This window comes from Drosophila pseudoobscura, chromosome X, assembly GCF_009870125.1.
Source record: "Drosophila pseudoobscura strain MV-25-SWS-2005 chromosome X, UCI_Dpse_MV25, whole genome shotgun sequence".
Taxonomy (NCBI): domain Eukaryota; kingdom Metazoa; phylum Arthropoda; class Insecta; order Diptera; family Drosophilidae; genus Drosophila; species Drosophila pseudoobscura.
The window spans coordinates 64,515,584-64,535,303 of record NC_046683.1 but is presented as its reverse complement, the minus strand read 5'-3'; the positions used below and the strand labels follow the sequence as shown (position 1 = coordinate 64,535,303).

General features: G+C 45.9%; 1 protein-coding gene across 6 annotated transcripts in view; it reads left to right on the top strand.

Moving 5' to 3' along the window:
* Positions 1 to 19,720, top strand: part of Lmpt (four and a half LIM domains protein limpet) — a 59,880-nt gene that overhangs the window by 19,402 nt on the left and 20,758 nt on the right. The window contains exons 1-4 of one of the 6 annotated variants that reach the window (XM_015188385.2): positions 6,089 to 6,258; positions 12,716 to 13,098; positions 13,515 to 13,891; positions 13,959 to 14,203. In XM_015188385.2, the coding sequence (XP_015043871.1) occupies positions 12,935 to 13,098; positions 13,515 to 13,891; positions 13,959 to 14,203 (786 nt within the window). In that variant the 5' untranslated portion in view covers positions 6,089 to 6,258; positions 12,716 to 12,934. Of the gene's footprint in view, positions 1 to 1,603; positions 1,879 to 6,088; positions 6,259 to 12,715; positions 13,099 to 13,514; positions 13,892 to 13,958; positions 14,204 to 16,767; positions 19,494 to 19,562; positions 19,635 to 19,720 lie in introns of those variants that run through there. The other 5 variants (XM_015188387.2, XM_015188382.2, XM_015188389.2 and 2 more) reach the window with 5 other exon arrangements.

Below are 19,720 nucleotides of genomic sequence, written 5' to 3'. Positions count from 1 at the left end.
TTTTTTGTTCTGTATTTTTATGTGCGACTTTTATGGCCAAATGTGTTGGGTTGTAAATTAAATTATTTTTTATTTCTTAATCCCAGAAAATCATAAATACTTCTCTAGTGACCCAAAGATATTAAGAAATATTTAAGAAATTGTGGTCATAGTTTTGTGGGCAAAAATATTTCATTCAGGTGATGAAAACATAGATCAGAAGCCATCAGTAGAGGAATATTTATTATATAGAGTGGGACACTGAAAGAAATGGTTGAGAAATGATGAAAGAAAATTTAAAGAGTATTTGGAACAATCGATCTTTTTTGATTGATCTTTTTGCGATTGCTATTGTTTTGATTGGGGAATTGAAGGTAATTCTAGTGCCTTATCGTTTGCCCCTTTATGGAAACAAGCACCGATAGGGCTTCCATCCAACCACCCAATACCCTCCCCCGTGGCGGTTTCATCGGAGGTGCATCATCAATTGGGGATCAATTAAGCTAAATGACCTTGACTTGTTTTTCTATATTTAACCAAAGGAATCATTTGATTTCTTAGATCTCTCCAGATTGGGATTCGAATCGAGTTGATGAAACGATTGCAGTGGAAGATTGCGATTGCGATTGCGATTACGATTGCGATGGCTTCACTGGGAAATGTTGCAACATCAACGTGGTTCAAGTGTTGGGTTCAACTCAAGTTCAAAGCGTGCGCTCTCTCTCTCACACTCTTTCTCTGAGTCTCTTTCTCTCTCCCTCTGTCTCATGTTTTTTAGGGCTTGAGCAATGAACGCTACCGAGGCTGACATTGACTGACTGACGAAATGACTGACTGCATGAGTGACTGACAGTGTGCCCTGAGCCGGCTCGTGTTTGGTCATGTCTGATGTCTGCTTCTACAAGTGTTCATGTTCGTGTGTGTCTGTGTGTGTGTCTGCTGTGTGTGTGTGTGTGTGTGTGTGTGCGTTCATTGACGATCTCTCTAACAGCCGCGTGCTTCGCGCGATTTATTTGTGGTTGTTGCGGCTGTTGTTGTTTTTTGCGTTTCGAGACGCGCTCAAAATTGCATTGTTTAACTGTTAAAACAGTTGTTACTCAGTTGTCCACGCGATCGGAGCGAAGCGAATGAATATTCCAGCCTTAAAATACATTTTAAACCGAAAGCAAACACGGTGAAACATCAGCAAAGCGTACAAGAAGAAGAAGAAGAATCAGAGGAAAGGAGAGCACGCAATGTGTAAGCAGTACACCTTATCGCGTACACTCACTCTCCAACTTAACTCTCTCTCCGGCCCGACTCTCTTTGTGTTTACCTAAACGTCAATCGCTTATCAGTATCGACATCTTCGTGTCTGTTCGTAAACGCAATACAGTGAGTGATCAAATATTAGGTCAGCTGGCAGTCGAAGCGAAAATAAAACGCATAAACAGTGAAGGAGCGCGATATTATACGCCAGCGTCCTGCTGCCGCGACAGGCCTAGCTTTGAACTACAGTGTGGTGCAAAATATTAGACCAGCTTGTATACCGCTTCATATGTACATATGTATATGTATTCGTGTCACGCACTGCTGAAAGACACCTGAGTGGCTGTCAAACTGCTGACTGTTTGCTCCCGCCCCCGCCACCGCCACCGTCATCCCATTGTTGCGTGTTCAGCGCTTCTCTTTCGTCTTTGCGCTGCAAGAAGTTTGCTCATCCAACATGCTGTTGAAGGTGCAGTCATGTGACGTCTTCCAAGTGCAGCCCGTGCTGGTAAAGAAACAACCAAAGTTTCCCACCCGCGAGCGCCACATGGCCATACGGCGAAAAAAGTCCACGGCCATGGTCACGTCCACGGCGAAACCAGCAACAACAACAACAACAACAACAGCAGCAGCAGCCGGCGGAGAACAACGGTAAGCATGGGAGCCAGAGAGGGGTCATCTATAGGTATTTATGAGTTATTGAGGTGGTAATTATCGGTGCTAATGGATTGCCCCGCGGCGTCTGCTCGCAAAGTATTTTAATTGGGCATCAATCTTTCCACACTCTATTTCGTACAAGAGAGAGTGCCAGAGGGAGAGAGCGGCAGCGGCAGAGGCAGAACTTTTGAATAAATTCTACTTTGATTTTAGCATTTCTATCGTCGCTTCTCTTCAGCTCTCTCTTGCTATTCCTTTCCACTTTTTGCTGCTGTTTTGCATAATTTCACACTTGAAGATATCACATTTTTATGATTGGACCCCCCCAAACGGATCCAAAAACCCCTCAAAAAATGATGGGATCGTTTTGGAACAAATCGAACTTAGAAGTATCCCTATGTAGGTCCTATAGATGGTGTATTTAGGTGTAAATACTCATAAATCTCTATACTTAAAATACAATTCCTGATGAGTAACCTTGAAATTGAAATTCCTTCGCTCAAACCAAGAAATAATGCTTTTCTGCCCACAAATTATCGAATAATGTTGAACATTTACAGGCCAAAGAACTAATGGGTTATACAACATATACCAGATCTTCCCAACACATAAATACCCCACATGACTAGGGAAACAGATTTTTGACAACAGAGAAATCCACAAAATTCTCCCCCTCCTCGAACCGAACCGAACCGAACCGAACCCAAGATAGTGACGAATGATCATTGTACTTTTGGGCCATAACAAACACAAACGGATCGCTGGGAACGGGCCAGAACAGATGCAAATTATTTTGTGTGTTTACTTAATGTGACGCCCCACGTTAACGTGAATTTCCACGAATCACAGAGCAAAAGTCAAAGCAAAGACAGATACTATACGGTAAACAATATAAATAAATAGATTTTCCATTAAAAAAGTAAAACAACATTTGTAGCTACCTTTTAGAGGGAGAGCAACCCGCTAGATACAGTGTCGGACATGCGATGTGGAAAGAGATGGCCTTAAACATCAGACGGAGAAACAGAAACAGAGCCACTGCCACAGCCAGAGGCACAGACACTTGCACCTGCGACCAGGCGACAAGCGAACGACAACCGACAAGCGCCAAATGTATCCAAGTAGATAAAGATACAGAGATACAGAGATACAAGCTACAATATCTGTAATGTAATGCAATGTAATGTTATTTTTCCTTTTTCCTTTGGGCTGTTTTCTGCCTGCCTGCCTGCCTGCCTGCCTGTTCGTGTAATTAAAAGCAACACACGAGTGGCCCCCCACACCGTCGAATGGGTGGTGGATGGTGGGTTGTTAAACAAATAAACAGATTCCCTGTTGCCCCACAGGTGTGTTTACACCCTCCCAGCGGAGAGCTACTCTCCCTCTTCCCCTCTCCCTTTTTCTCTATGTGTAGGGGTATATATAGTCGATGTTATAGCTGATATACGGGCTTGATTATGACCAAATGCATCTGCAAGTGCAGTTAATATTGCCATTCTGTATAGATTTTCGTGGCAGCAAGATTGTAATTCAAAGAAGAAACTCTTGCAATCATTGGAATGCCTAGATCCTCTATGATATATCTAGCTAGAATCCCTCCGACTGTGGTTTTGTCCTTTTATAGGACTTTTATGAATTCGTAGAGGAATAGGGGAACTTTTATGGCTCGAAATTCGATTGATTACTCACTGGCCAAAGAGACCTCTGCCAAAAGATCACGTGCTGCAGTGGAACCGATATTTGCATAGATGAAGATACACTATCGGCAGATACATTTATTTGCCTTGCAAAAAACATATCCAACTTGTTCCGGCACTTGGTTGGCTCCCGTATCCATTAATCAACTGCCTCGCCAAAGTCACGTTTTGCATTTCGTAATCGTATACGTATACCCCGTGTGTGTGCGTGTGTGTATGTGTGTACGGAGACATTTTAATGTGGCTGCTTATCAAACTGAAAGACAGTGCGGCGACATGGCCACACCACAGACCACAGAACTGCACGACTACTACCTGGATGAGGTAGTGGAGGAGCAGCTGGAGGAGCCTCTAATTAAGTGGATTCCAGCACCAACGTGGAATGGTCATCAATCTTCCACCAGATAGAGATACAAACAAACACAAATATACAATCATACGAGTATACGAATATATGTGTGTGTGTAGATACAGATGCGCCCACTCTGGGGATCGCACATTAGTTGCCTTTGATTTTATTGTACAATTTCAGCTAATTAATCATTAATGTTTACGATTAAGCGAAAAGCAAAGCAAGCAAAGAAATCTTCATAAATTACATTAGCCATCAGCCAGCCAACCAGCCAGCCAGCCTCTCCTTTCGCCCTCCCCCAGCAATGAATCTCCCTGTGGCAGGGGCAGGCAGGGGGGGTCAAACAGTGGGCCCTGAGTCTGTTGACTCTTTTCGTGCTCGTGGGCCATGAATGAAAACACTTGGCCACACCAATCAAACACCGCCCGTACCCAGCCTCTGCCTCTGGCTTACCGCCCACTCAATGCCCGTCCGTCCGTCCGTCCGCTCTCTTTCGCTGTATATTTTTAGTGCAAATACACAAATTTGGCCAAGTGCTGCCTAACTGAATAGAAACTAAACGGATTGGAACGGAATAGAACGGAAGGAGCTGAGAGACTGCGAGGTGCAGATCCATCCAATGGCATCATAATATTATTAAAACAGTAGCGTGCTGCTGTGTAATTATGGTAGGAGGGGCATAGCTAGATTGTTTATAGAAGAATATGGCAGAGCATATTGGATTTTTGGAGTTTTCTTTAGATCCCTCCAAAAGTAATCTTTCTAGACCAATACTTTGCAGGATATTCACCAATCCCAAAAAATTCTTTTGATCCCCCCTCTCGATTCCTTTTGACCATGTCTCTGACCTTTTTACGGCCCATTTGCGTCGTCTTTATGGATTTTGTCCAGCTTACCATGTCTACCCACTGCCACTCCCCCTCCCGCCCCCTGTTGACAACAGTTGGCCTTTTAGCTAGTTGCGTTTTGCGCTTATAAATAATTGCAATTTGGAATTTGTTTCATGTCTACTGCTCGCGCGACTCTTTGGGGCTGTCTGTGGCGCAATCAAAGTCAAGAAGTGTGGCAAAATGGTCGCCAGACGTTTTTGATAAATGGCTGGAGCAGTTGGTCCCCCAGGGGGTGTGGGGGTGTGACCTTGACCGTCTTTTCAAAGTAAAGGAAATATTTCATATGCTCGGCGCTGGGCTTACTGCTTGAGTAATATGCAAAGGGATGCGATGGTCATTAATCTAACGGAAGTAGTGCTCTCTTCGCTTCGCCCTGCACTCCGCTCTTACGCTCTGGATTTGAAAGCTTGTTCCCACCAGAGAGACGATCCTTCACCCCGCTACACCTTGGCTTCACTGATCCCCTCTTTGCTGCCTCTCTTCGCTCATCACCCCCTCCCACGGCCACCGCCACGGCCACCGCCACCGCCACCGCCACCGCCAGCCGCTTCGGCAGCCAAGCGCACTACCTGTTGACTCATTAGCCATGTCCGACTCCGCCGTCGGAGCTGCACTCACTCTCTCTCACGCGTCGTGTGCCGCGTTAATGAAGAGCGTCATAAAGAACTCATCGCGGTGCAATGCATTGCTAATAAGCGGTTCTTGTGGGTACGCTTCGGGTCCCCCCGACCCCCCCCAAGCAACCACCAACATACGACCACTGTGGATGCAGTGACGCTGACAGAGCAACTGCCGTGTCATTATCGCTCACCTTTTGCTCTCCCCAAAACACCACCTCTCGCACCCACACGACAGATTGGCTGCTGACGCGCTTTCTTTCCGCCGAGGGTCGGGGGACGAGAGAGCGAGCTTCGTGTTTGCTATACCCGATGCTCAAAGAGAAGAGAGGGGTATATTAGTTTTGTGGTGGATGTGGCGATCAGAAGGAAGCGCCCAGATATAACACTGTTAAAACTGTCTTTACGAATTTCGTTCTGCCCTCTCGCTCTTCTACCAAATCAGAAGCTCACATACATATGTATGCACTGAGTGCCGGGCAACAATGTAGAACCGCAGCTCTTGCCGCCCTTGGCGCGGCTCACGACGTTCGCGCTCGTTTTATGCTACGCTTCGGCAAATCGAGACAACGAACCCGAATCCGAATCCGAATCCGACCTCCGAGACCCACCGAAACAGAAGCAGAAGCAGAAGCAGAGACGCCGACGCAGCAGTATTCACAGTTAGAATTCACTTGTACAACGGTGCGGTTGTGGTTGTTGTTGCCCAGCGCGTTTTCCGCGCGTTTCGGCCGCGTTTTTCCTCCGTTTTTCGTACATTTAATTCATTATTTGTTCTGTTTTGTTCGTGTGTGTGTTTGTAAATTGTGGAATAAATTGTAAATAAATTTAATTAAATTTAATTGCATATTTTTTTTTTGTTTTTTTTTTTTTTTTTTGTTATTGCTGTGGCTCGTAATCTGGCCATTGACTCTCGCTCCTGACGTCTGTTGCGCGCGTATTTTGCTCAATTTTCCAAGTGTTTAACATTTATTTGTTTTATAAACAAAAATCAAGCAAATGCCAGGAGATTGTTTATGCTCCCGCATTGCGGTTTCATATCATATTATTTACTCGGAAAATGTCAATTTTTGGGCAAAGTTTCTGTGGATCAAAGATCTGGATAAGAGAATATCTTGAAAGAGATTTCATGGTCTTTTGCGGGTATCCTCTTTCTTCTGGTTTTCGAACTGGGATTGTCCTAAATTTCCAAAAAAAAAATATTAAGTGAAATTTCTCATGTTTTCCTTTGGAAATACCTTATTTTGGAAAGCAGATACAAACCTAGTTAAAAATTAAACGATTTTTAGAGTTTTCCTTCTAGAAGTTCTCTTTTTCTCCCAATAAATCTGCAACATTTTCTTCCAAAAGTGTAAAAAAAATTACAGTAAAATTCCATATTTCCTCCTTCTTCTGGTTACATTCTGATTCTCCGGTTTTCCCTGCCCTTCAGGGGGAAAAAAGTGAAATGAGTCAGTGGGATTTAATTAGACGACACCCCCCCCCCCCCCTCCCCCCTTCCATTTGTGCCATCCTTTGCTATCCCCCCACACATTGACATCCATCCATTTATTTCTTTGTCGCTTCACGGCCCATCGCACTGTTCTTTTCTCCTCCCTTCCCTTCTCTTCCCCTCTCTTTTTAATTTTTTTTCCTCCCTATTTTGTAACACATTGTGACCAGATTTCGCGGAATTGTAACCCCCCTTCCGACAGAAAGTCATTTGCGGAATATTCGCCCATAGAGATGAGCGATCCCAAATCCAATCCGATCCGAACCGAGTATTCGTGGGTTCTATTACAATCGTGGGAAGATGTGATCTACAATTCTGTGGAATATTCTCTTTGATGATGAGGTTTTTGTGGGTCAGGCCTGTCACTCGTTATGAAGCAAGTGGGGGACTGTTTACTCTAGATAGATGGATGGATGGACGCGTGAGAGACAACAATAATAGAGTGAGGATCACTCGGACAAACCTCACACTCGTAATACCTACTTACAAAGTATGTTATGAACACTTAACTCTAATCAAAACAGTTTTGTGCCTGCACACATTTCAAGTAAATAAAATATCAAGGTAATGAGGTGTTTGCTCTACGATGGAACCCGCAGATGGAACGATAGAAAAACAAAAAGGAGGTTATCAATACGTTGTTACTGTTCTGGTATCGCAGTGTTATCTTTTGCGGCGCTAAAGTCTTGAAAACCCTTGAGAAAAACCTCTTGGAAATGCAAACAATCTGTGGGTTCATTTAGATAAACACCAAAGTAGCTATAGATCTGCGATTACACAGATCTTTGATAGACTTTCTCTCTCTGGTTCGCTCTGGGAAGCCATCCATCTATCCCCTCTAGAAACTTTAATCCTTAAGATCAGAGAACGGAGGTACTTTGTAATAGAGAGAAGGACTTCTCTAAAATGAGAAAGTTCTCTGATATTCCGCGAGCGATACACAACTACGTGAGGTTATCTTTTGAGGGAAGTTTTCACTCTGCAAAGTACGACTTTGATAAGTTCTGGGTCTTGTAGGTCTTTCCTATAAAGGTCTTTACTTGCAAAATTTGGAATAAGTAAAGTTTCAAGCATTATAGTTTGTTCTACCAAAGGTTTTTGCTTATTTTCACAATCTACTTATGTTTGGATCGTTCCTCTCAGCAAAGCTGTGATTTACCCGTGAATCGGTGGCGCATCTCTAGAGGGGGAGGAGGTGGAGGTGGGTAGAACCCCTACTTAGGGGCAAGGTTGTAATAATTCACTATGCAATTTGTAGCTAAAGAATATTCTATCTGGCTGTGTCGTAAATATCCAGGAGGAGGTGGGTGGTGGGGGGTGGGGGGTGGTGGCACCACGCAGCGGCAGTGACATATCTTCCGTATGTTAATTATCGCCAGGTGGAAGAATGAGGGGCAAAAGGGTAGCCAGAGGAAGCGCCAGAGGGCGGTCACTGCGGTGATTCAATTAGCGGCTCTTCCCATATTTCCACTCTATGTCCACATATATGCGAGTGCTCGTATTACGAATCGTACGACTATAAATGTAGGCCAATCTCTGCCAGCAGTAGAAGCACAGTAGAAGTGCATTGTTCTGTCGCTCTGTCGCTCTGTTACTATGTTTTTCTTTTCCTTTGCCCCTCTTCTATATAATCGCATTAAAAGTCATTTAATCGAAAGCGAAAAAGGGCACACACCACATCGCACACCACACCGCACACCGTGCCACACACAATACACTTTGTGGCTCTCCCTGTCTGTTGCACCGCTTTCGATGGGGCGGGAGATGCCCCATAATTGAGATTTGTTGCACTTGCTTCTCGACGCTGACTTTTATTTTTATTGTTTATGGGGTTTACGGCAACAGCGACGGCAACATGTAAGTGCAATTATGGTGGAAAATTGGATTTCCTTGCCACTGGGAAAGCTCTCTCGACCCGCCTCTGTATGGCTTGCAACATCCGAGATTCGTCCCGTATTTGGTTTCCGAGGGTTTCGGTTTTCGATTTTCGGGCTTTTTTGGATGGCAAACAAATTGTTGGTCAAATAATGCTGATTGCTCTCCGCTCTCTCTCTCTCTCTCTCTCTCTTTTTGGGTGCTTAACCTTTTGCCAGATCAACAGGAGGGCCAGAGGGGGGCAGGGTGGGGTAGGTAGGAGTTGCCCCTTAAAACTTTTCCAATTGCTGCTGTCGCCCCGATTTTGTTCAAAGTGACTTTTGGGGTCTTATCAATTGTAATTGTTGGGTTGGGTTACCTATGGTGCCCCTCGTCTTTCTCTATCCCCCCTCCCCCCCCCCCACTGTTGTATCTCCCATCCATGGAAAACGCTCCGGGGCCCAACAAGAAAAGTTGTCGTCGAGCTTTGTCTAGCTCTGACAGAGAGAGAGACAGAGACAGAGAGTGTGTGTGTGTTTTTCTGTATGGAAACAGTGCCTTGCAAAAGTATAAGCCACATAATTACAGTATAAACAAAGTTTTAACAAGCATACAAGTCGAATTGGGTAACTGCCAGCGAACAGAGATGTGCTCTGCCAGAAAGATACAAAAATACCTGAAAAATATTTCCTTACCCTCTCTCTCTCTCTAATATTCAAACGATAGATATCGAACTCTGAACACCACAGAAGTAAAGCAATATTTTGTAGATAGGATAGACATCCAAGAGGTTAAGGAACCTACGATTATACCTCTTCATCCCAGGGTTTAAAAGTGCTTTGAGATCTTTCCTTCTTTCTTTGGGAAAACCCTCGCCCAATTAAATATGCCCTCAGGACTGTAGGACCTCCTCTGGGCACCACTTTGTGGCCTTCTCTGATTGCTTCATTGATTCTCAAAGCTGTGTAGATGCGTCCCTATGCACATGAAACGGACTGTGTGGCGGGTAAAATTTACTTTTGGCTTTTAATTACATTTTATCTGGCCGAAACTTTCAGAGCCCCCACCGAAACTTGTTTTATTTGCTTTCATACGCAATTCTATGTTGATTGTGCCACATGCCACATGCCACCCGCCCCCATGCCACAACCCAGCGATATCAGTTATTATTATATTACGAATATGATTCTTTTTTTGGTTTTGTTTTCGATTTCAATTAAATAAAAATCTACAACAGATGGTCTGTGTCCCTCTCTCTCTTTCTCTCTGTCTCTGTCTCTCTCTGTCTCTTTCTCTCTCTGATTATGGCTGAAACTCTCTCTGGTTGTCGCTTGTCGCTTGTGTCTCTAATCTGAAATGGAACACGTTTTAATGGCATTTTAATTGTTTATTCAGCGATAACATTGCGCATTGCTCCTCTCCACCGAATGTACAAATAAACACTCAGAAGTCTGTGCGACTCTGTCTCTGGAGAATGGCGAAAGAAGATATCTCCCATCCAAAGTAGGGACTGAGGTACGGAGATAAAGCCAGAGAGAGCACCCGTGATAGAGATAGAGACACAGCCAAAGATATAGATACAATTGGAGAGGGACTCCCCCTCTTGGTGGTGCATTGTCAAAGCAGCTGCTGCTACAAGCACTCTGCAAGACCTTGAAAAAAGATACAAATATACGAAGATACATAGATACAATACACAATATATGTGTGTGTGTGCAGTCGACTCCTGCGATTGCGGAAATTCATTTGAAAATTCGAAATATAAATTTAGATTTTCGGTATTTTGGGGGATCTACGATCTGTCAAATGCCAGCAATTGGAATAAATGACATTTTCAAGCGGAATTGGAGAATTATGTGGGATCTGTGGGAACGCTATCTATTCGTTGATCGATTTGTTTCAATTAAAATTGATTTTGTGTTGAAAATTCATTTTAATTTCATGATTTATTTTCGTTTCCATTGGGGATCTATGCGATTGAAAAGTCGTGGAATTTCATTTGATTTTCGATTTCTCAAGATATCTCTCTTGAGATTTTTGTACGCTCCAAGACCTGTAAGACTATAATAATTGTGGGAGCACTTGAGAAGATAATAATGAACTATCGAAAGAGCCAAAAAGCTATCCATATTCATGGATATTGTGGAAATTACTGCGGGAGTTTCTCCGATAGTTTATAATTCTAAGGAAAGCCCTTATCAAAACCCCTTTAAAGATTATTGTGAATAATGTTTGTTATTTTGGAATACTACTCATAGAAGATATATTCCGCTCTACCAATTCTGTCCCCCTAAAAAAGGCAAACTAAACTGGAAGTTGGATCTTGATAGAGTTCTTTGTTTGTTTTTTTTTTATTTGTCTCCAGTGTGTACCCTACGCAAGCATATAAATATGTATCTCATGAATCACCTGTCTACACATTAAATAATATTATTTGCATCACCCCACACCCCACAGGCCCCTCCCCCCAGTGAAAAACCTGTTGCACATTTTCCGCATCTAAAGTCGTGAGCAATTAGCAAGCATTTCCTCATCAGGAGAGTGAATGCATGTCTCTCTCTCCCTCTCTCTCTGTGAAGACCATAAAAGGCCATCATCTATCTGGCATTCTGTTCCATTTACCCTCTATAGGGAGGCATTACCATTACCCACCCCTCTGCTGCGTTTGATATTTCGTATCTTTATTTTTGTAAACCTCCTCCTCCTCTTCCACCGCCTATCGGCTTATCTAATTTTCAAAGTTAACGCAGTTTCAATGATTGGGCAAATGGAATTTTGGCTGGAATTTCTGTTTCTGTTTTCTTGTTCTGTCGCTTTCGATGACATCACGCACTGGCGGCCAATCCTAACGTGGAGGAGGAGGAGGAGTAGACGGTGTGGACGGCAGGAGTAGGTAGAGCGAGGGGACCTTTCATTAATCTTATCAAAAAGATGCTTTTGCTACCTTTTTATTTTATTATATTTCGCTTTCGTTTATGGGGGAGACCTTTGGCAAGACCTTTTTTCGTTTGGCCGTCAGTATGAGATCATACGTGACCAGGGAGGGACTACTACTCCACTCCTCAGTTACTCTTTTTAGCCGGTGAAGTGCTTCTTTGCAGAATCCAACTCTAGAGAAACCTGCAATACAGAATATTCCTCTTTTTCGAGGTCTGGTCTCTCTGGAATCCTACTCCACAGAAATCTCCTCTTTAGAATTCTGTAGGCAAACCTTCTCTACAGACTCCTGGCCTACAGAATCACACTCTAAAGAATCATCTATTGAACTCCTAATCCTCATCATGCCAATCCACTCCTTTTGCTTTCCTCTAAATACCAGAGAGAAGCTACATCCATGACTCTTTCTAAGGTCTAGAGAGTAGCTCTTGTAGGACCCTTCCCCTGAGTGTTCCAGGGCACTCTACCAATACCCTTCCTACTCCAAAGAATCCTCCATGGCATGGCACTCCTTCTACTCTCCTCAAAAATACCATCTACCACGAGAACCCGTCCAATGTTTATCCACAAATTCTCTCTCTTTTTGGGTGTGGGCGTGTTTTATGATGCTGATTATTTTGGTTGGATCCACATATAATTGAAAAATAAGTAAACAGGTCGTTAGAGAAATCTGCAGATACAGATACAGCTACAGAGGGCATGGAATTCCTGGTAAAAACTCTGCTAAATCTCTTGCTAATCTGCTAGTCTCGTAGTAAACAAAAGAACACGAGGAACGAGAGTAACAGCAAGAACAAGAAGAACCAGAAGAAGGCCAAAGGTCAAATTAACACTTTAATCAAAATGTCAATGAGCAAATAACGCAACAAACGACCGCCCCGAGACGTGCCCCGAGCAAAAGGTGATTCGGTGATGCCAAAACTAAACGAAAGTTTTTCTCTCTTTTTGTTTTTTTTTTTTTGTTGTTTTTGGGGGACTGACTGCTGCGGCAGAGGTGCGTGCCAGAGGCCGTGCATAGCGGGGTTCGGCAATCGACCAAAGAACCACAGCAGCACCGCAATTTTTGATGAGTCAAATCATAAAAAAACAAACAAAAAACAATTTTAAATAAAATAATCATACGTTTAAAGAGCGCCGCCAGTGTCAAGAGTACAGTTACGGCTACGGTTACGGTTACGGCTACGGTTACCAAGTGCAGTTACAAGTGAAAAATGGTGAAAATGCTCGATCTGGACCGTCACGCAGAGTGCCCACTGTGGGCGGCATTGGCCTCATCGGATGTCCCGTGGACGGGCTTGGACTATGCCTGCCTCAACGTGCTCAGTATTTACTGCAAGGTGTTTGATAGGAAAGAAATCTACGATCTCATTGTGAGGTAAGCAGTTGCCCAAAGCTCCACATAGAGGGCGAGAGAGAGAGAGCTTTTCCTTTCTGGGCGCAAGCTTTCAGCAGTGCCGAGAAACAGGAAATACGTTTGTTTTCGGAATATTTGAGGGATCTTTAAGCATTTGATGGAACTATATGTGTATCCAATCCATCAACTATTTTTTATAAATTTTATTTATTTAAAAATTGTCGATGAAATAGTAAAGCTTGCACTTTTGCCTATGGACTTATAGTAACTATAATATTGTACGTATAATTACGAGTATGTTGAAAATATGTAATTTAAAAGTTATTTGTAGAGTAAGTCTTATAGCTCTAGCTCCCATAGATACCGAGCTATAGGTGTCCTCAAACGATCCCTTAGCTGCCGTTTCTTATGCTTTCCTTTTGCTCTTTTGCTTCCAGGAAAACCTGCCAATCGTGCAAGTGTCCTCGCGAGGCGCATGCCATTTACCAGCAACAGACGACCAATGTCCACGAGAGATTGGGCTTTAAGCTCGTCTCCCCGGCGGACTCCGGCGTGGAGGCACGCGATCTGGGCTACACATGGGTGCCCCCAGGGGTGCGGGCCTCGTCGCGGATCAATCGATACTTCGAGCAGCTGCCCGAGGAGGCAGTGCCGCGGCTGGGCAGCGAGGGGGCATGCAGCAGGGAGCGACAGATCGCGTATCAGCTGCCCAAGCAGGATCTATCGCTGGAGCACTGCAAGCATCTGGAGGTGCAGCATGAGGCTTCGTTCGAGGACTTTGTGACGGCACGGAATGAGATAGCGCTGGATATAGGTGAGTCCTCAAGGCCTTCTCCTCCTCCTCCTTTGCGGTGACTCAGCCAATCCTTTCTGCGTTGTAGCCTACATCAAGGATGCCCCCTACGATGAGCATTGTGCGCACTGTGATAACGAGATTGCGGCCGGGGAGCTGGTCGTGGCGGCACCCAAGTTCGTCGAGAGCGTCATGTGGCATCCCAAGTGCTTCAGCTGCAGCACCTGCAACTCGCTGCTGGTGGACCTCACCTACTGCGTCCACGATGACAAAATCTACTGCGAGCGACATTATGCGGAAATGCTGAAGCCCCGCTGTGCTGGCTGTGATGAGGTGAGTCCTTCCTTGCATCATTCCATCTATCCGCCACATCGATCCCCAATTGACAATTATTGTGTGGCATACTTTGGGGCATGCCACAAAGATGGTATCTGCGCGCGTGTGTGTGTGGGAAGCCTTTGGTTTTTATCGCCTGCCACACGCAGTTCACATTTATTGCAAAGGTGCGGCTATCGCCCTACCATCCATCCATCCATCCATCCATCTATCCACTCCCCTGAAACAATCCCCTGGATGCCCTTCCAAAAGGTTATGGCATTTTCATTGAACTTCACTTTGGGGGCGCCAGACGATGGACGCTAGACCCTAGACCCTAGACGGAGTGCTCCCCAATGCAGCTCCAGCGATGGATGGTGGTGGCCACAAAGAAAGCGATGGCCAACAGTTCATTGGCAGCACTGTTGCTGTTGCGTCGCGTGGAGCGGAGCGGAAGTTCTTTTTGTGGGTAAGGCGGAAATTGCAGACGAAAATCTGCAGACAAATACTTGGTTTTTATTGCTCTACGATTCGCTGGATGTTACGATTGAAGGGCCATCAAGTGGTAGCAAAGCTGCAAATCAATCAGAAATCAGAAGTTTCAATCGAAACCTTGGTTGGACCCCAGTGGGATTGTGTTTGAAGGGATAAATGTTTGGAATACTTTATCAGAGAAGTTTGCCTCATACTAATCTGTTCCTTGTGGTTCCCCCCTCATCGATAGCCCCTTTTAGTGTTTCCTGATTGGAACTTGTGCTGTAATAAGTGGAAGATATTTAATATTTAACAGAGATTGAGTTCATGGAACATCTTGGGTTTAGAAATCTTTAAATTTTCAAAGATAAAAACGAGCGGGAACCAAAATAAACAGAGTCTTAAAAATTTGTGAAGGGTTTTGTGCCTTTTAAAATTGCGATTTAGATAGATACACAAATAAATGGTTGGAAAGAAAGAAAGAGGACAACACTTATAAATGTATATATATTCCATAATGTCTATTCCTGTATTAAAGTCTTTGCCAAGTTTAATTCGATATAAAATATTCAAGTTTTCCCGCCATAATTAAGCCATCAATCCCCCGAGCATTTTCCATGCAGAGGTGTACAAATTCGTGCAATAAATTTTCCAATTATTTTTCGATTATCATTTTCCCCCTTTGGAATGGTTTGAATCGTTGAAAAACAACACACGGAAAAACTAATTTGATGAGTGCATACATACGTATATTTTGATGAGATTATTCTGTGAAAAATTCCCCATATGCCGCTAATCAATTCGTTTGATATTCGTTTTTCCCTCGACAAAAGAAAAACTTTCACTTTCAGAGCGAGAAAAAAAAGAACACCAAAAGTAAATAAATAAATCAACAAACAGCCAGGCCCAGACCCATATAGAATGGATGCAAATACATATGTTTCTAGATACATTCATTTATGTATTTTTGGCACATTTAGCGTATGAAAAAAACCTATTTTTGAAAATAAACAAAAGGCACGCACACATAAAAATAGTCGATATGCCAGAATGTGGGACAAGTGCACAATTATGCACAAATTAAATATAATTACGGGGGGGCTATTGTTGATGATGCAGCAGCAGCATGCCACATAGAAGCATTGCAGAGAGAGGGAGAGCGCCAAACACAGACCCAGAGAGAGAGGAGAGGGCGCCCAATGTTAGTGTCAGTGCCAAAAGATACAATTTATGACATTCATTTTTTGGGCTGTCGTTGCTGCAGTCCGACCCTGGCCCCAGTCCACAGTCGGCAGTCCCCAGTCCCCAATCCTCAGGCATTGGCCATGCCAAAGAGAGACAGATTTTCAAAGCATAAGTACAGTAAGTGGCATGAATGTACATGCATAGGTATCTTTGTGTGGCCATAAAGTTAGAGTTGTGGGGGAGGAAGGTGGGAAGCTTGATCTATGAGAAAATATGAGAAGAAGTTCCCAAGAAGAGCAGAGTTTTATATACTTTTGTTGCTCAATATCTCGTTCAAGAAGAAACTATATCTAATTGAAGATTAGGTAGATTGAATCGATTGAAACGAGCTTCTTATTGACTTTTATTGAGAGTAGAGAGATCAGATCAGAGCAGAACAGAACACAAGAAGTTATAGAAGATCAAGCTATAAAATGTTGTATATTTAAGTATTTTATCCTTATCTACCAGTCCATAAAGTTTTATTATAATCGGATAATATTGATTCTAATTTGTATAGATATCATCTGTTGACTCTCATTGTCAGATTGTTGGAAGATATATGGAACTCCCGTACTTCTTCTTCCCCTCTGCATATACACACATGTCGCTCACTGTATGCTTGAAAAGAAAATTGCGAGCAAAGCAAATACGGGGCAAAATTTGTGTGTGTGTGTGTGTGTTTTTTTTTTGTATTGTTTTTAATGTGGAAAAGACAGAAACACAAACAGAAACATAAATAGACCCCGAAAACTGATTAGAAAATTCGCTTTTTGCCGTTTGCCGATTGCCGATGGCAATTGCTTTGGCATTTGACACAGCGCCAGGGCCAGAGCTAGAACCAGCGACCGAGACCGAGTCCCAGAGTCGCAGAGTCCGAGAGTCCCAGAGGCAGTGCATCCATCGGTGGCCATCGCCTGCCAAAAGCTTATTTGCCAGCTAGCCGCTGCCTGTCTTTTGTCACTCTCTCACTCTTTGGCTCGGGCGCTCTTTCTCTCATCCTCTCTCTGCCTTTGGCCGCCGTCAATTAGCGCCATTTGGTGGCAATTGCTTTCTGGCCAATTGTGCCTTGGTGCTGCGCTCTTTGTGATTCATTCGATGCTCTCTTTCTCTTTGGGGGGGCCCTTGGCCGGCTGCCGCTGCTGGGGCATTAATCAGTTGCAAGACGATCGATTAACGGAAAACAAGAGCCAGGCCATATGCAACCATATGTGGCTGCCCCGCGCTGGTAGTCGCCGACCCAATCTCCAAAAAAGTCTCATCCTGCTCGCCACCGATCGACTCGAATCTTTTGATAGAATTCGTCGCTTTTTTTTTCCAATAATTTGTGGATCTTTTGCATCTGAATTCGCCAAGACGAAAAAGTGAAATATATATATTTTTTTTGGCGAATTACCTAATCAGTTGGCCATTAACGTGAGTGCCGTGCCCCGCGAGTGGTGAGTGTTCTGCCGAGTGTCTGTCGAGTGTTCCGAGTGCGTGGTGAATATTTTATATAATACGCGCCACAACCAGCGGCGGAGGCGAGAGTCCGGGCCTTGCATTGCTATTCTGTTCGTCAGGGGATACGGATTTCAGATACTGATTCCGATACCGATACCGATTCCGATACCAATACCAGTACCGATTCCGATTCTTACGCAAGAGAATAATGCCATCGGATGAGGCGCTAACCGGCATCGGGGAGCTGATCTTCTCGCTGCTGATCGGCTACCTGGGGGCCCTGGAGTGTGCGTTTGTGGTGCGGCATCTGTACCACTGCACCTTCCAGCATCCCGCCTACACGGCCACAGATGCGGCAGCGGACGAGGAGGAGCTGCCGCGCCTGCGCGAGCGTCTGGAGAAGGACATAGCCGAGGCGGCCGAGCGGGAGGCGCGCTCCGGCACCAAGGCCATGCAGGATGGTGTCCTCTACGACAACAAGGGCCACCGCGTGGATCCCGCGGGCGAGAAGCGAGAGGCGCTAGCCGCGGAGCTGGAGCGCCAGAAGCGCATTGAGGAGGAGACGCGACGACAGCTGGCGGAGGCCGAGGCCCGCCTGGCGGAGGATCGGAGGAGGGCCAAGGAGGAGGACGAGAAGATGATCGAGCAGCAGAGAGAGGAGCGCAAGCAGCGCGAACAGAATGAGAGAAAGCTGATCGAGGCCGAGAAACAAAGAGAGGCAGAGCAGCGACAGCGCGAAGAGCAGGAACAAAAGCTGCGCGAAGAGCAGGAAAGAAAGCTTCAGGCGGCCGAAGAGCAACGAGAGCGCCAAGAGAACGAACGGAAGCTGATTGAAGCCGAAAGAGAGCGCGAGGCCAACGAGAGAAGGATGCAAGAAGCCGAAGAGCAGCAGGAACGCGAAGAGAACGAAAAAAGGCTGATTGAAGCCGAACAGAGGCGCCTGGAAGCCGAACGCCAGCGAGAGCTGGCCGAAGCTGAAACGGAAGCGAACGAGCGTCGCCTGTTCGAAGCTGAAGTTCGGCAAGAGCGTAACGAAGAGGATCAGGAGCTAAGGGATGCGGAGATCGTGGAACGCCTGTTGGCGGCGGAGCGGGCACGAAAGATGAGCGCCACAGAGAGCGAGCTGGAGGAGGAGGCCCTGGAAGAGGAGTCGCGTCGCCTGCTCTCCGGCCGAGTGGATCCGGAGAGCAAACAGAAGATGATCGAGGAGAATGCGCGACTCTTCCTGGAGGCCGAGGAGGAGATGGTGATGCTGCAGCAGCGCCAGCTCCAGGCAGCCCACAGCCGGGAGGAGGACTCCGAGTACGCCGGAGCAGTGCCAGTGGTGGAGGAGCCCTGCGTGAAGAAGATACTGCCGCCCAGATTCCAGGAGGCGGAACGGCACGAGGAGCCCATGATGGTGCAGAAAGTGAAGACGCAGTACGGACAGCAGTCGCAGGGCCTCGCGTTCCCGGGCGCATCCGACGAGGGCTCCTCCGTGGAGCCCAATTCCAGCCAGCAGTCGTCCTTCAGCACCCAGCCATCGGAGGATTTGCTCCGCACGGAGGAAGAGCGTCCGGAGCCCGAGGGCGAGGACCACACGCCCGATGTCCAGTACACGGAGGACTATCTGCGCTCCCTGGACGGCATCAAGAGTCGTCCGCTGGTGCGCGAGGACGGATCCGGCAGGAGGCGGGCCTTCAAGAAGCGCCGCTCCAGCGGCAGCTCCAATTCGTCGCGTGACTCCCGCGCCTCCCGAGACGAGGAGCTGAAGATGTTCACCTCGCTGGAGGAGGAGGAGCTGCGCCACGGCGACCACGACGACTACAATCCCATCAAGTACACGAGCGAACCCACGCTGCGGGTCAAGTCGCATCACAGGCGGCACAAACGAAGTCCGGCAAAGGACATGATGCCACCGTCGGAGGCCGAGGCGGGTGGGGTCTCCCTGGAGATGCTCGGCGAGGAGAGCACCAATCCGTGGGGGGAGGGGAAGCCCGAGCACTACAAGGACACGGAGTTCTGGAAGCACGAGAAGACTCTCTCCATCGACGAGGAAGAGATCGATATGGATCTGTCGAAGAACGAGACCAAATCCTCCTCTTTCGAGGATGCCACGGAGGCGCAGAATGAGGAGGCGGCCACCTCCCTGCTGCAACAGCAACGAAAACGCTCCAAGGAGCAGCCGGTAAGTGGCAACAGCGTATCTGTGGCAGATCTATCTCTCACGAAATGAAACGAATCTCCTTTGTGGCAGGACCACGAGCAGGCTACCAAGGACAACTCCAAAGCGGCGGAGACCAGCGCCAGCAGCGACAACAAATCCAATGTAAGTGCGTAGGTCAGAGGGCAGACCAACAGAGGTCCCAAAAACCAATCCCCGATGTCCGATCCCCAGACCAAACCGAAACCCCC